This window comes from Chiloscyllium plagiosum, unplaced genomic scaffold (genome assembly GCF_037043375.1).
Source record: "Chiloscyllium plagiosum isolate Xiang-an unplaced genomic scaffold, Cpla_swu_hap1 HiC_scaffold_5, whole genome shotgun sequence".
In the NCBI taxonomy this organism is placed as follows: Eukaryota; Metazoa; Chordata; class Chondrichthyes; order Orectolobiformes; family Hemiscylliidae; genus Chiloscyllium; species Chiloscyllium plagiosum.
The window spans coordinates 127417916-127430464 of NW_028270143.1; the positions used below are offsets into that span (position 1 = coordinate 127417916).

The window sequence follows — 12549 nt, forward strand, 5'->3', positions numbered from 1 at the left end:
AGTGGTCTAGCCTCAATGATCTGATCTTCCAGGGAGCCCTGTGGATCAGTTACTATTCTGGCTGATTGCTCTAGTGTTTCTGTGTCAGACTCACAGCCATGGCTGTGCTACATTCTTACCGTCTTCTTCATTGCCAGATCTCCCTGAGCGGCGGTAATGGCAAAGTATTGAATCACTCTCTTAGTGTTCACTGTTTTCCCAGCTCCAGACTCACCCCTGTGTAATAACAAATAGATTCAAAAACACAAAGTCAAAACTTATTCAACACTAAGAGTCCAATCCCTACAGAATCCAATCCCCCAGAATCCAATCTCCACAGAATCCATCCCCAAAGAGTCCCATCCCCACAGAGACTCATCCCCACAGTGTCCCATCACCACAGAATCCAATTCCTCTAGAATCCATCCCCCACAGAGTCCATTCCCACAGAGTCCCATCTCCACAGAGTCAAATCCTCATAAAACCCAATCCTTATAGAATCCATCCCCTACAGAGTCCATTCCCCACAAAGTCTCATCCACACAGAATCCAAGCCCCACACAATCCAATCCCTGCATAGAGACCATTTCCCACAGAGTCCATTCCCCTCAGCGACCATTCCCCACAGAGTCCATTCCCCACAGACTCCATTCCCCACAGAGACCATTCCCTACAGAGACCATCCCTCACAGAGACCATTCCCCACAAAGTCCATTCCCCACAGAGTCCATTCCCCACAGAGTCCATTCCCTACAGAGACCATCCCTCACAGAGACCATTCCCCACAGATTCCATTCCCCTCAGCGACCATTCCCCACAGAGACCATTCCCCACAGAGTCCATTCCCCTCAGCGACCATTCCCCTCAGCGACCATTCCCTACAGAGTCCATTCCCCACAGAGTCCATTCCCCTCAGAGACCATTCTCTACAGAGACCATCCCTCACAGAGACCATTCCCCACAGAGTCCATTCCCCACAGAGTCCATTCCCCTCAGAGACCATCCCTCACAGAGACCATTCCCCACAGAGTCCATTCCCTACAGAGACCATTCCCTACAGAGACCATCCCTCACAGAGACCATTCCCCACAGAGACCATCCCTCACGGACATTTTGAGCAATTTGACTTAATGCTGACCTCGGCCTTTCCCATAAATCTGCACGCTGTTTGCTATTGAAGTAATTTCTCCTGCAGTTTTGAATTCCTCAATTTGCCTTACATCCACCACATTTCCAGGCGGCATCTTCTTTTGCAAAATACTGTGCTTTCAACCCATGTCCTCTGGTTCCTGAGGCTTTTATGAATGAGAATAATTTTTCGTTATCCACTCATCCCAGACCTCTGATGATGTTAAAAGCCTCTAACAGATCTTCCTCTGAGCCGTCTCCTCTCCAGGGAGAACAGTGCCAATCTCTTCAATATATCCTCATCCTACTGCAGTTTCTCATTCCTGGAGCCAGTCGAGTAAAATCCTCCTGCTTTGTGCCCAGTGCGGCACGCATGACTATACACAATAACCTCCGTGTTCCTGTACTCTGTACTTCAATGAAGCTGAGAATACAGTAATACTTTATTTACAGCTCTCTGGGCCAGTCCTGCCACATCCAAAGCACAAACCCACCCTGCTTTACTCGGATCCTGTACTCTCTCTAGTATAGTTCCATTCATACTGTTTCTTTACTTGTACAAGTATATCACCTCATCCGTCTCTTGTTCAACTGAACCTACTCCCCACAGAGAAATCATTGGTTTATTTAGAATATAGAAAAATACAGCACAGGAACAGGCCCTTTGGCCCACTATGTTGTGCCGAATATGACGCCAAATTAAACTAATCCCTTCTGCCTGCCCTTGGTGCATATGCCTCCATTCCTTGCAGATAGGATAGTGAAGAAGGTGTTTGGTATGCTTTCCTTTATTGGTCAGAGTATTGTGTACAGGAGTTGGGAGGTCATGTTGCGGCTGTACAGGACATTGGTTAGGCCACTGTTGGAATATTGCGTGCAATTCTGGTCCCCTTCCTATCGGAAGGATGTTGTGAAACTTGAAAGGGTTCAGAAAAGACTTACAAGGATGTTGCCAGGGTTGGAGGATTTGAGCTATAGGGAGAGGCTGAACAGGCTGGGGCTGTTTTCCCTGGAGCGTCGGAGGCTGAGGGGTGACCTTATAGAGGTTTACAAAATTATGAGGGGCATGGATAGGATAAATAGGTAAAGTCTTTTCCCAGGGATGGGGAGTCCAGAACTAGGGGGAATATGTTTAGGATGAGAGGGGAAAGATATAAAAGAGACCTACGGGGCAACTTTTTCACACAGAAGGTGGTACGCGTAGAGAATGAGCTGCCAGAGGATGTGGTGGAGGCTGGTACAATTGCAACATTTAAGAGGCATTTGGATGGGTATATGAATAGGAAGGGTTTGGAGGGATATGGGCTGGGTGCTGGCAGGTGGGACTAGATTGGGTTGGGATATCTGGTCGGCATGGACGGGTTGGACCGAAGGGTCTGTTTCCATGTTGTACTTCTCTATGATTCTTTGACGCTACAGTGTAGAAACAGGCCATTTGGCCCAACAAATCCAGACCGATCCTCTGAAGAGTATCCCGCCCAGACCCATTCCCCTACCCTGTTTCTCTACATTTACCCTTGACTAATGTATCCACACATCCCTGAAGACTTGAACAGGGCAATTTGGCATGATGAATTTGCCTAACCTACACATCTTTGGATTGGGGGAGGAAACCGGAGCACCCGGAGGAAACCCACACAGACACGGGGAAAATGTGCAAACTCTACACAGTCACCCAAGGCTGGAATGGAACCTGGGTTCTAGGCACTGTGAGGCAGCAGTACCTACCACTGAGCTACAGTGCCACCCTTAAACACTGAGCCACGTGCTGCCCATATTCATCTGTTTATCTAAAAATCCCTTAAATACCTCTGTCGCATCTCCCTGGCAGGGCATTCCAGACTCCTACCACCCTCTGTGTCAAAATCTTGCCCCTCACATTTCATTTGAACTTTCCCCCCTCTCACCTTAAATGCCTGCCCCTCTAGTGTTAGACATTTCAACTCTGGGCAAAAGATTCTGACCATCAACCTGATCTATGTATCTCATAATTTTACAGACATCTTTCAAGTCTCCCCTCAGTCTCTGTCGCTCCAGACAGAACAACCCACGTTGTTCCAGCCTCTCCTTACAGCTCCTGCCCTCCGCTCCAAGCAGCATCCTGGCAAATCTCTTCTACACCCTCTACAAAGCTTCCATGTCCTTCCTGTAATGCAGTGACTGGAATTGAACACAATACTCTAAGTGTGGCCTCATGAAAGTCTTATAAAGCTGCAACATGACGTCCTGACTCTTGTACTCAATTCCCCGACCAATAAAAGCAAGCACACCATACGCCTTCTTTAACCCTTGTAGCTACTTGCGTTGCCACTATCAGGGAGCTATGGATTGAACCCCAAGATCCTTTTGTATATCAGTGCTGTCCAGGGGTCCTGCCATTAACTGTGTACTTTCTAGATCAATCGTTGATTTGAACTCACTTTACAGAAAAGCATCATCTTAATATTCCCTAAAATGTAACCTTTACTCCTGGTTTCCAGCCATAGATTAAATGACATGCATTGGTTAATAAACTACAGGTAACAGCGTGAATTTACAAGAAAGTATTCGTTCTGATTCAGGCTCCTCACTGAGTTCCCGGACGCTATTCCAAACCGGAGACTCCTGTAGTGGGATCAATGGAAAGGAATGAAGCGGATTTCTCAGGATTACTTACGTGATCAGCATGGACTGGTTCTCACGATCTAGAATTAAGAATAACAATGATTCAGACAACCTTGAATCCTTTCCACATAAACATCTGAGAATGAGGGTGGCCCAGTCGGGAGGGTGAGGCCAAAAACAGCAAAATTCCTGATGACAGGAGCAGGAATGTGTCAGTGCTGCTACACAGCCTGACATTAGGGTAAGGGTCACCACTAGTGTCCCTGCTGACTGCGTCTGCGGGAAGTGCACCCAACTCCAGCTCCTCAAAAACCACGTCAGGGAACTGGAGCTGGAGTTGGATGAACTGCAGATCATTCAGGAGGTGGAGGGAGTAATTGAGAGGAGTTGCAGGGAGGTAGTCACCCCTCAGGTAAAAGAAGAAGGTCAATGTGTTCCTGTCAGGGGACGGAAAGGGAACCGGCAGGCAGTGCAGGGATCCCCAGTGGCCATTCCCCTCAACAATAAGTATACCGTTTTGGATACTGTTTGGGGGGGGGGGGTACAACTTACTGGGGTAAGCAATGGGGCACAGGTCTCTGGCACAGAGTCTGTCTCTGTTTCTCAGAAGGGAAGGGGGAAGACGAACAGAGCATTAGTCGTTGGGGACTCTACAGTTTAGGGGATAGGAGGTTCTGTGGGAATGAGAGAGACTCATGGATTTCATTAAGATGTTTGATAAAGTTTCCCATGGTATGCTATAGCACAAAATACGGAAGCATAGTATTGAAGGTGATTTAGCGGTTTGGATCAGAAATTGGCTAGCTGAAAGAAGACAGAGGGTGGTGGTTGATGGGAAGTGTTCATGCTGGAGTTCAGTTACTAGTGGGGTACCACAAGGAACTGCTTTGGGTCTACCGCTGTTTGTCATTTTTATAAATGATCTGGATGAGGCATAGAAGGATGGGTTAGTACATTTGTAGATGCCCTTCGGCCCACGATGTTGTGCCGAACATTTGTCCTAGCTTAAGCACCTATCCATGTACCTATCCAATTGCTGCTTAAAGGTCACCAAAGATTCTGACTCTGCCACTCTCACAGGCAGCGCATTCCATGTCCCCACCACTCTCTGGGTAAAGAACCTACCCCTGACATCTCCCCTATACCTTCCACCCTTCACCTTAAATTTATGTCCCCTTGTAACACTCTGTTGTACCTGGGGAAAAAGTCGCTGACTGTCTACTCTATCTATTCCCCTGATCATCTTATATACCTCTATCAAGTCACCCCTCATCCTTTGCCGTTCCAATGAGAAAAGGCCTAGCACTCTCAACCTATCCTCGTACAACCTATTCTCCATTCCAGGCAACATCCTGGTAAATCTCCTCTGCACCCTCTCCAAAGCTTCCACATCTTTCCTAAAATGAGGTGACCAGAACTGCACACAGTACTCCAAATGTGGCCTAACCAAGGTCCTGTACAGCTGCAACATCACCTCACGACTCTTGAATTCAATCCCTCTGCTAATGAACATTAATACACCATAGGCCTTCTTACAAGCTCTATCCACCTGAGTGACAACTTTCAAAGATCTATGAACAGAGACCCCAAGATCCCTCTGCTCCTCCACCTTACTAAGAACCCTACCGTTAACCCTATATTCCGCATTCTTATTTGTCTTTCCAAAATGGACAACCTCACACTTGGCAGGGTTGAACTCCATCTGCCACTCCTCAGCCCAGCTCTGCATCATATCTAAGTCCCTTTGCAGCTGACAACAGCCTTCCTCACTAACCACAACTCCACCAATCTTCGTATCATCTACAAATTTACTGACCCACCCTTTGACTCCCTCTTCCAAGTTATTAATAAAAATTACAAACAGCAGAGGACCCAGAACTGATCCCTGCGGAACTCCACTTGTAACTGCGTTCCAGGCTGAATATTTACCATCTACCACCACTCTCTGACTTTGACCTGTTAGCCAGTTCTCTATCCAACTGGCCAAACTTCCCAGTATCCCATGCCTCCTGACTTTCCGCATAAGCCTACCAGAGGGAACCTTATCAAATGCCTTACTAAAATCCATGTACTCTACATCCACTGCTCTACCCTCATCCACATGCTTGGTCACCTCCTCAAAGAATTCAATCAGACTTGTAAGGCAAGACCTACCCTTCACAAATCCGTGCTGGCTGTCCCTAATCAAGCAGTGTCTTTCCAGATACTCATAAATCCTATCCCTCAGTAGCCTTCCCATTACTTTGCCTACCACCGAAGTAAGACTAACAGGCCTGTAATTCCCGGGGTTATCCCTATTCCGTTTTTTGAACAGGGGCACAACATTCGCCATTCTCCAGTCCCCTGGCACCACCCCCATTGACAGTGAAGACGAAAAGATCATTGCCAACGGTTCTGCAATTTCCTCTCTTGCTTCCCACATAATCCTAGGATATATCCCGTCGGGCCTGGGGGACTTGTCTATCCTCAAGTTTTTCAAAATGCCCAACACATCTTCCTTTCTAACAATTATCTCCTCTAGCTTACCAGTCCATTTCATACTCTCCTCTTCAACAATACGGTCCCTCTCATTTGTAAATACTGAAGAAAATTACTCATTCATGACCTCTCCTATCTCTTCTGACTCAATACACAGTCTCCCACTACTGTCCTTGATCGGACCTACCCTCGTTCTCGTCATTCTCATGTTTCTCACATATGCATAAAAGGCCTTGGAGTTATCCTTGATCCTACCCACCAAAGACTTTTCGTGCCCTCTCTTAGCTCTCCTAATCCCTTTCTTCAGCTCCCTCCTGGCTATCCTGTATCCCTCCAACGCTCTGTCTGAACCTTGTTTCCTCAATCTTATGTAAGTCTCCTTCTTCCTCCTTACAAGACATTCAACCTCCCTCGTCAACCAAGGTTCCCTCACACGACCATCTCTTTCCTGCCTGACAGGTACATACATATCAAGGACACGTCGTATCTGTTCCTTGAAAAAGTTCCACATTTCAACGACATCCTTCCCTGACAGCCTATGCTCCCAATTAAGCCTATGCTGACTAAGGTCAGCAAAGATGTGGATAGTGATGATGGATGTTATAGGTTACAAAGTGACATAGATAAATTGCAGAGCTGGGCTGAGAGGTGGCAAATGGAGTTTAATGTGGAAACGTGTGAGGTGATTCCCTTTGGAATGAGTAACAGGAATGCAGAGTACTGGGCTAATGGTAAGATTCTTGGTAGTGTAGATGAGCAGAGAGATCTCTGTGTCCACGTACAAGTTGACAGGGTTGTTAAGAAGGCATACAGTGTTTTAGCTTTTCTTAATAGAGGGATCGAGTTCCGGAACCATGACGTTATGCTGCAGCTGTACAAAACTCTGAAGAGGCCACATTTGGAGTATTGCATACAGTTCTGGTCACTGCATTATAAGAAGGATGTGGAAGCTTTGGAAAGGGTGCAGAGGAGATTTACTAGGATGTTGCCTGGTGTAGAGGGAAGGTCTTAAGAGGAAAGGCTGAGGTATTTGAGGCTGTTTTCATTGGAAAGAAGAAGGTTGAGAGGTGACTTAATTGAGACATATAAGATTTTCAGAGGGTTAGATAGGGTGGACAGGGAGAGCCTTTTTCCTTGGATGGCAATGGCTAGCACAAGGGGACATAGCTATAAATTGAGGGGTATTAGATTTAGGACAGATGTCAGAAGTGGTTTATTTACTCAGAGAGTAGTAGGGGCGTAGAATGCACTGCCTGCAACAGTAGTAGATTCGCCAACTTTAAGGGCATTTAAATGGTCATTGGATAGGCATATGGATGAGAATGGAATAGTGTAGGTTTAGATGGGCTTCAGATTGGTTCCACAAGTCGGCGCAACAACAAGGGCCAAAGGGCCTGTACTACGCTGTAATGTTCTATGTTCTATTAACACCTTCACACCCCGATCTCTTTAGGGACAGTCCCTGTTACAGGGGATGGGGTGGGGTTTGGTACCATTGGGTAAATGCCCTGTTCGGGGGGAGCTCAGGGACCTTGGCAAGCTGGAGGAGGGGGTAGGTCAGGACTGGGTGACAGGGTGGGGGGCGTATTTTGAGGGGGCAGTGGGAGCTTCCTCCTCCCACACAGCTCTTCGAGATCACCGGCCCCAGGAGACAAATGCATTTGAGTTCCCTTGCAGACTTCCCCATTGCAGGGGCCTGTTTGAACTAGAACAATCCCAGCTCCTCACCATGCGATGTCCCACCATCTGCAGCCTTCCTCTTTCACTCTTTAACCTCTGACCCTTGGCCTGGGTAAGGATCGCTGCCGGTATTTCCTTCAACAACTAAACTTACTTTCACAGATGACCCCAGAGATCAGTACAACCAGGAATGGAGAGATTTTCAATTCCCGATTGGAGGAAGGTCCCAATTCCTGATTGAGGGAACACGTTGGTAACCTGACGGAGCACCACCAGGCCTCCCCTCAGTCCCCTGGTTTCTGTCGGTTATGGAGCCGCAGTCAGGCCTGATCAGAATAAACTTCTCCGTTTGGCAGTTTCAAGATCTCGGGGACACAGTTTCAGGATAACAGGTCAACCCTCAGAGGGTTGTAGACAGATGGAATTTTCTAACTTAGAGGCTTGTAATTGATTAAGGCTGGCGTAGAGGTATTCCTGGTCACCCAGGGTATCAAGGGATAGGGGAACAGGCGGGAAGCAGAATTCATAATGATGGTGTACGCTCAGCAGATTATAACCTCTCCCTCCGCTCTGATTTCTTCATGGAGCAGGAAGTGAGGACTGCAGATGCTGGAGATCAGAGTCGAGAGTGTAGTGCTTGAAAAGCAGAACCAGTCAGGCAGCATACAAAGAGCAGGAGAATCAATGTTTCAGACAAGAGCCCTTCATCAGGAATGAGGTGATGAAGGGCTCCTGTCTGAATCATCGATTCTACTGCTCTTTGTATGCCACACTCGCGACTCTGATTTTTTCATGTCTCCTCAAGTGTCTCTGTCCGTTTTTTTAATAATAGGGAGACCAGAACCGTGCACAATCATCTGAGAGTGGTCTAACGTCAATGTTTCGGCTTTTCAATTAGCATGTTGGTAATGAATGAGTTGATAAACAAGGCGAGGAGCGAGGTTGAATCTTAACAGTGACCTCAGCCAGCGTGGGAATTGAGCCCACGCTGTTAGCGTCATCCTACATCGCAAACTTGCCTTCTAGGCACCTGAGCTAACCATTGGATCTTCTCCAGATTGGAACAGTTTATCAATTACAGTCCTACCCCACTCCTCCAACTGTACTCTGAATCTAAGAAATGTTGCTAAAGCTGGGGACAGAAGGCAGTGGGTGCAGAATCTTTGGCTTGTTTTAAGGCAGCGGAAGATAGATTCTCGATTGCCAAGGCTTGATTGGGGACATTGCAAGAATGTTAAGTTGAAGTCAGATGAGCTGCAGACAGAGCAACAGGCTCAAAGGGCTGAATAGCCTGTTGTTGTTCCTTGTTTGTTTGCTCATCAATTTCCAAGATGCAAATTCCACACAAAGCTGCTCAGTCCAATGGGAAACATTGTAACGTTAATCATACCAACAAGGAACAATCATGGCTGCTTGCAGGATTTATTGTGGGGCTCGGAGCAATGTCAAGAACATGGAGGAGTTCAAAGAGCAGATTTCCTTGTCTAAAGGGAAGATTGATGTTTGATCACCTTCTCAAGGACAATTAGAGGCGGGTAATTCACACTGGGCCAGCCAGGGATGCCCACTTCCCACACTGAAAGAGTAAATAAAACGACAAACCCCTTTCACTTCTTTACACAGAGAGATATAAAGATTGGGAGCCAATCACTGGGTGATGGTCTTTAATGGGGTGATGGGTGAGGACAAGCCTTGCAAGGTGCTCATTGCTATTGGGAGTAAGTGGGAAAGGGAAGGGATAATGATCAGTTTGTGAAGGATGCCATTGTGGTGGTGTTAGCCCATGCACTGACCGATTAAGGCCATAGAGCGACAACATGTGCTTATTCTACATGGTAGGGATTTGAATGTTAATGTTAAGTGTGTCCCTCTGTACTTACTGCTCAACATGTCAAAGTAGGCATTGTCTGCAATGCAGTATATATGTGGGGGCGCATCGCCCTTGCGTTTCCGTTTGTAGGCTGCGACCACAGTCGGTGTGTACACAGGCAGCAATTTGTAAGGGTTCACCGACACACAGAACAACCCCGAGTAAGTCTGCAAAGGAACAGATTACTCCTGTTAATCTGCATGTCCCACTGAAGATGTTCACAGCCACTCACTGACGGGACAGGCTCAGCTTTTTCAGCTAACTCTCCACACCAACACAACATAAATGACCAAACTAGAATCCACTTGGAACTGTTTTGTTTCAAAGCCACGGTCTTGACAGTGATTCTTAGCTGAATCTTTAATCCATCACATTACGATTTTAGGATGTTACCGGTGAAGGCAGACACAAAGCAACACACCAATATCCAACAATAATCAGATATTCCTCCACCTGTCGTCTTTAGCAAATTCAGGTCGGTAATAGATTTCAAGAAAAGGAATTTGTGGAATATTGACGAGATGTTTTTTGTTTTGGAGCAGCTTGTGGTAGATCCCACTGGGGAACAAGCAATTCTGGATCTGGTGGTGTTTAATGAGGCAGACTTGATTAGAGAGCTGAAGATGAGGGAACCCCTAAGGGGCAGTGACCATAACATGTTAGAATTCATCTTGTGGTTTGATTGGGAGAAGCTGGAATCAGATGCAATGGTATTACAACTGAGTAAAGGTAACTACAAAGACAGGAGGGAGAATCTGGCCAGAGGTGATTGGAAGGGGAGCCTAGCAGGGAAGACATTAGAGCAGCACAGACAGGAGTTTCTGGGGGCAATTCAGCAGAAATTCGGAGACATTATAAAAGCAAAAGAAAAGGTTTACAATGTGCTGAAGATTAGTGGGAATCTAGAGGATTGGGAAACCTTTAAAAATCAGCAGAGGATAACTCAAAAGGTAATAAAGGGGGAAGACATTGAAATATGAGAGTAAGCTGGCTAGTAATATAAAAAATTATGAGTAATTTTAGATATATAAAAAGTAAGAGCGAGGCAAGAGTGAACGTTGGACCACTGGAAAATGAGACTGAAGGAGTAGTCATGGGGAACAAGAAATAGCGGAGCAACTGAAAAGGCACTTTGCATAAGTTTGTACGTTGGAAAACACCAACAGCATTCCAGACCTTCAAGGGAGTCAGGGAGCAGAGGTGAGTGTATTGGCCATCACTGTTGGAGGGACTGGGTTTGTTTTCACTGAAATGCAAGGGGCGACCTGATAGAAGTTTATAAAATTATGAATGGCATGGATAGAGTGGAAAGTATGAGGCTTTTAGCCAGGGTGGAGGAGTCAATTACTAGGGGCACAGGATCAAGGTGCGAGGGGGGAAGTTTAAAAGAGATGGGTGATGCAACTTTTTCACACAAAGGGTGGTCAGTGCCTGGAATGCGCTGCCAGAGGAGGTGGTGGTGGAAGCAGACACAATACCAGCATTCAAGAAACACCTGGATGAATGCATGAATAGGAGGGAATAGAGGGATACGGATCCTGGAAGTGAACACAGTTATAGTATAGAAAGGCAAAATGTGTCAGCGCAGACTTGGGGGGCCGATGGGCCTGTTCCTGTGCTGTATTATTCATTCTTTGTTCTTTGAGAAGGTGCTAAGGAAGCTGAAAGATCTAAAAGTGGATAAGTCACCCAGACCAGATGGACTATACCCCAGAGTTCTAAAGGAGATAGCTGAGGAGATTGTAGAGACATTGGTAGTGATCTTTCAGAGAGGGTCTCAGAGAACCGGAAAATGGATGATGTAACACCCCTGTTTAAAAAAGGGAAGGAAGCAGAAGACAGGAAACTATAAGCCAGTTAGCCTGACCTCAGCCATTTTCCAGTCCATTATTAAGGATGATATTAGGGAGTATTTGGAAATGCACAGTAACATAGGGCTGAGTCAGCACAGCTTCCTCAAGAGGAAGTCATGTCTGAATTGTTTGGGGAGGTAATGTGCAGGTTAGACAAAGGAGAGACAGTGGACGTAATCTATTTAGATTTCCAGAAGGCCTTTGACAAGGTGCTGCATAAGAGGCTGCTAAATAAAGGGCAAAGTACTGGCATGGATAAAGGATTGGTTGACTGGCCGAAGGCAGAGAGTGGGGATAATGGGGTCTTTTCCAAGATGGCAGCTGGTGCCTTGTGGTATTCCACAGTAATCAAGTTTGGACCACAACTGTTCATGTCATACATTAATGATCTGAATGAAGGAACTGAGGGCATTATTGCCAAGTTTTCAATGACACAAAGATAGGTGGAGTATCTAAGAAGTGGGGAGGCTGCAGAAGGATTTGGACAGGCTGGGAGAGTGAGCAAAGAAGTAGCAGATGGAGTACAATGTGGGAAAGTGTGAGGTCATGCACTTTGATAGGAAGAATAGAGGCATAAACTGTTTTCTAACCAGGAACAGGCTTCAGAAATCTAAAGCACAAAGGGAATTGGGAGTCCTAGTACGATTCTCTTCAGGTTAACGTGCAGGTTCAGATAGCAGTTAGGAAGGCAAATACAACGTTAGCATTGAGTTCAACTGGGCTAGACTACAAGAGCAGGGATGTACTGCTGAGGATGTATAAGGCTCTGGTCAGTCTGTGCTTAGAATATTGTGAGCAGTTTTGGGCCCCGCATCTAAGGAAGGATGTGCTGATGGAGAGGGGTCCAGAGGAGGTTAACAAGAATGATCCTGGGGATGAAGGGTTGTCATATTAGGAGCAGTTGAGGACTCTGGATGTGTACTCAATGGAGTTTAGAAGGATGAGGGGGGGATCTGA

The 12549-nt window shown here is 46.4% G+C and overlaps 1 protein-coding gene across 3 annotated transcripts in view; it reads right to left on the minus strand.

Annotated features, from left to right (window-relative positions):
- The window catches only part of LOC122550181 (myosin-6-like), a 145651-nt gene that overhangs the window by 120201 nt on the left and 12901 nt on the right, over positions 1–12549 (minus strand). For all 3 annotated transcript variants that reach the window (XM_087987647.1, XM_087987646.1, XM_087987648.1), the window contains exons 5-7: positions 9750–9906; positions 3764–3791; positions 120–216 (exon numbers count right to left, since the gene is read on the minus strand). In XM_087987647.1, the coding sequence (XP_087843773.1) occupies positions 120–216; positions 3764–3791; positions 9750–9906 (282 nt within the window). The remainder of the gene's footprint in view (positions 1–119; positions 217–3763; positions 3792–9749; positions 9907–12549) is intronic.